A 4,583-nucleotide genomic window follows, 5' to 3' on the forward strand; every position below is an offset into this window, starting at 1 on the left:
AAAAAAAAAAAAAAAAAAAAAAAAAAAAAAAAAAAAAAAAAAAAAAAGACATAAGTATTCAAACCATAAGCTGAAGTAGAACACAGAAAACAAAGTGGAGACTAAGAAGTAGCAGTACAGTCAGACATATAACTAAAGAAATGGTCAAGCAGAATAAAAACTAGGTGAAGAGAAACAGAAGAGCCAAGGGCTTAGAACACAGAATTAAAGCGAACGAAGTTGGCCCAGTATTCTTGAACTTAGAATTACATTCCACCCACATCAGAAACACAATTCCCTAGTGACCCAAGCCTATCGTGTAGACAATACACAACCGACATACCTTCTGCACATACCAACAGGCAGAATGGTAAAAAATAGGAAATGTGTGAAAACTACAATAATCTTAGGTATATGTGGATTGATGTAATATCTACACTGCAAAAATATGAATTAAATTCATGTTATTCAACAAATAATCTTTAAAATGCTGACCAACTGAACTAAAGTTCATCTATATAGTTATAGAAGTTCAATGTGTGTGTGTGTATACATATATATATATAAACTCTTTATATATATATTATATATATATAAACTCTTTATATATATTATATATATATAAACTCTGTATATATATATATATATATATATACACACACACACACACATTGAATTTCTATAACTATATATATACACATATATGTGTATATGTGTATATATATATATGAGTTCAACTATAAGAAAATCTGACCGTCGGCAGCCCCTGTACTTCTTTCATTAAAATGGACTCTATTCTTAGAATACAACTGGGTTTAGGATATGTGAGGAGAAAAAGAGAAGTGAAAAAAGTGAGCAAGACTTGGTTTTTATGTACGCGCATTTGTATGTTTCTTTGCCTGAAGTAGTTACCCTATTACTCCCAAGAACACACTTTCCAGTCTTTTCTCCTTACACCCACCAGATACACAACCTAAAAAACAAATACCCACGTCAGAGATTCTGTCAAATGCATGCCAGGGTATTGTCTCCAGTGCCTTTCCCCATGCAATTCCCCACCAAAATCAATGGCCATCACATGGAAGTGGCTTAATATTCCTTTAGAATTCCTTTAGAACATTCCTTTGCCACTGCTATTTTTCCAACTTGTTACTAGAACTCTAACCTAATCCCTTATCTTCTAAACTCCACACACAAGCTAATCTCTTATCTTCTAAATTCCAAATGAACAAAATGCTGCCTCATTCATAACCCTGGGCCTAGGTTAAATCAAACAAAGTGTTACTTTTATTTGTATATTTTTAGCTTCCCATAACTAAAAAATAATCCTTACATATTTATGCTAGATCCAAATTAACATGGTGAAAATGTTTCTGTTGAAGACAAGAATGAATTCTCACTATTATATCCAGTTGCTGTTTTGAAATACTGCCTCATATCATGGACTCTTTAAACAGAGAAAAGGAATATTTGCCACCCTCACCTTCCTGGAAGAGGGGGAAGAGCATCGGAAGCCAAGTTTACAAAATAATTTTCTATCAGAAAGAATTTTTGCGTTTTTAGTAAATATATTTATACAAAGTTTTTTCATGACTGAAAGGTTGTAGCCAATAGTGAAAGATTCAAAGACATAAATGTGAACTTCCTAAAATTCTTCTTAACTACAACTTGACAGACAGTAAAGAAAACCATTTTGCCTTCTGTTTGTCTAACCATAACACCTCAAGTAAAGATCAGCTCTAATTAGCTATGATGAAAGAAACGTTTGGCCAATTCGTTCTATGCAGGAACAGGATCTTATGAAGAATTAATATATTATTATATATTTGCCCTTAAGATACACAATGTTTACCTTTCTATATATTACTTGGAACCTAAAATATGATTATTGTCAGAACATCTCTTCAGACTTCTTAGATGTGTCAATGGGTAGAAGATGGCACGTCTCTTAAAGGGCAAACTTCCACGTATAAATGTTCTACGTTTTCCTGGCTGACTTTGTTCCTTCCCACCTTGGCCATCATATCCTCACCCTCTACAGTAACTGTTTTGCTTCCCATTAGAGCAAAGGAGACCCTCCGGTGTTTCTTCCCGACCTAGTGCTTCAACAAAGGGCTACTTATTCTAGATGTTCGAAAAGGGAAGGGAAGAGTCTCAAGAAGGTAGATGGCTACGGGGGATTGGAGTTCAAGAGAGGCCAGGTACAGCAGAAAGACTACAGCAGAGGTCCCTTTGGCTGCCAGTGGACAATTAACCGGAACGGACTAAAAATGCCAAGTCCTTCCAGGGGACACACCGGCGGAAAGGGGGTGCTGGCGGTCGTGGGAAACGGTGGGGGCGACGTGACCTATTTCTCGGGAAGCCCAGCAGAAAGTGGATCACCTTCGCACCTGAGGATGTGTGAAATGCCCTCGGAAGTGGCGGTTGCTCCCCGTCGCCCCATGTGCCTGGTAGTGGTCATGGACTCACCATGCGGCTCGGGCCGGGGCCCCGCGGGTGGCGGCGGCTCTTGGTGCTGCAGCGGGGAGGTGGAGGCCGAGGCCGAGGCCGAGGCCGAGGCCGAGGCGGAGGCCGACGTAATGAGGAGCCTCTGGAAGCGGTTGGGCGGGCGGCAGGGCACCTCCAGGCCGGCGGCCAGCTTGGCCTTGTTGGCGCTGGTGAGCCTCTTGAGGTGCACCAGCAGCTGCGGCTGGTCGCGGCGGAAGTGTGGGCTGTGGAAGTGGTGGAGCGGCCCGTCGCCCGCCGGTCCGCCGCCCCCGGGCCCTGGCCCGGGCCCCGCCGCGCCCGGCCCGCCCAGCACCACCTTGCGGAAGCCGTAGAGATTGAGCTGGCGGATGAAGCTGGTGAAGTTGGTGGTTTTGAAGAGCTCGGGCTCGGCCCCGTTGCCCCCCACACCGCCGCTGCCGCCACCGCCCCCGGCCCCCGCCCCGGGCGGGCTGAGCAGCTCGGCCTCGAAGAGCGGCTGGTCGATGAGCAGCCCCTCGCCACGGCCGTCCCAGCGGATCGAGCGGTACCGGGGACTGTTCACCAACCGCCACAGCTTGGCGGGGAAGTTGTTGGGGTTGATGGGGGTGGAGAGCAGCGCCTCCTCCATCGCCCCCGCCCGGGCACTGGGCCTCGCCCAGCAGAGCCTGGCTCTTCCACCCCGTTCTCGATCCCCTCCCCCTTGCCCGGCCTTCGCTGCGCCCTGCCCCCTCCTGCCTGCGCCAGGCCCGCCGCGTACCCCGGGACCGTTGGCGCACGAGCCTCTGCCGCGCCTTCCAACGCGGCCAATGGGGCCTCGAGTTCCCACCGCGCGGCCGGACGTGGCGCGAGCCAACCCTCCCCCTGGACTCCGCGTCGTGCGACCCTTGCAGCAGCGTGGGGCGCGGTGGCAGCAAGGCACATTTCCTCGGCGACGTCGAGAACCGCCAGACTCCGTGGTGTTGCAGCCCACCAGGTACTATTAAGTCCTGAAAATAAATAAACCTGATTATCCATGGTGGAATACCAAGATTCATCCTGATCACCGCAACCAGCGTGTGAGGTTTTAGAATTCGGAAACTGTGCACTTGCCAATTCAAAGTCAGCCATTCTTGAGAACAAAGGGTCTAACTCTATAATCTGAGAAGCCATAAACTAAGTATAAACTAACAGTTTAATTGCTTGTCTTCCCAAAATAAGAATGGCGATGGGAGTATGGTATCCTGAGTAAACAAAGTGATCTTTTAAAGAGTAGCATTTTATGTTTTTAGATATACTCTTTTACGTCAATGTTTTGCTCAGGACAGGTTTATTCAAGGTGGGATGAGAACTGAGGTGGCCATGAGGAGGGAATCAGAATATAATTACAATCCTCTGTACCTGGTCAACCAGCTGATGCTATTTTAGACATTGAAGAGAAACCTGACATGAGATGGGGTAGAATTCTACAGTAGCCATAATGATAAATCCCTTTCTATCAATAGATAAGAATATGGTGAGAGCTATGCTGATAGAAAGGTCCATTTGGAGCACCTGGGTGACTCAGTAAGTTAAGCTTCTGATTTTGGTTCAGGTCATGATCTCACTCAACACTTTGTGAGCTGGAGCCCAGCAGTGGGCTCTGCGCTGACAATGTGGAGCCTGCTTCTCGGGATCCTCTGCCTCTCTCTCTCTCCCTCTCTTTCTCTCTCTCTGCCCCTCCCCAGCTTGCAGTCTCTTTCTCTCAAAAGTAAATAAACATTGAAGAAAAATTATAAAAAAAGAAAAGAAAGGTCCATTTAAAAATGGAAATTGGGACACCTGTGTGGTTCAGTAGGTTAAGCCTCTATCTGTTGATTTCTGCTCAGGTCATGATCTCATGTTTCATGAAATCCAGCACTCATCTCCCTCCCCCCTCACCCCCACCTTCCAGTTCTGCACCAACAGCGTGGAGCCTGCTGGGAATTCTCTCCCTCCCTCTCTCTCTCTCTCTGCCCTTCCCCCTCCTCACTTTCAAAATAAATAAATAAACTTTAAAAACTTTAAAAATGGAAATGGTTGGGAGGAAGGAGTATAATGTTTTAGTCCTTTCTCATGGTCAAAGAAAAAATGAGTATTAAGTTTACTTAGAAATTAAAATGAATAAAAAGACCCAACAAAGC

At 45.6% G+C, this 4,583-nt stretch overlaps 1 protein-coding gene across 1 annotated transcript in view; it reads right to left on the reverse strand.

The window, feature by feature from the left end:
• HSF5 (heat shock transcription factor 5) overlaps positions 1–3,550 on the reverse strand; it is a 44,365-nt gene extending 40,815 nt beyond the window's left edge. The window contains 3 exon segments of the mRNA XM_049637785.1: positions 2,449–3,270; positions 3,273–3,383; positions 3,386–3,550. Coding sequence (XP_049493742.1) covers positions 2,449–3,270; positions 3,273–3,383; positions 3,386–3,479 — 1,027 coding nt within the window. The 5' untranslated portion in view covers positions 3,480–3,550.
• Positions 3,551–4,583: the final 1,033 nt, after the last annotated feature.

The sequence above is a fragment of the Panthera uncia genome, chromosome E1 (genome assembly GCF_023721935.1).
Source record: "Panthera uncia isolate 11264 chromosome E1, Puncia_PCG_1.0, whole genome shotgun sequence".
NCBI lineage: Eukaryota > Metazoa > Chordata > Mammalia > Carnivora > Felidae > Panthera > Panthera uncia.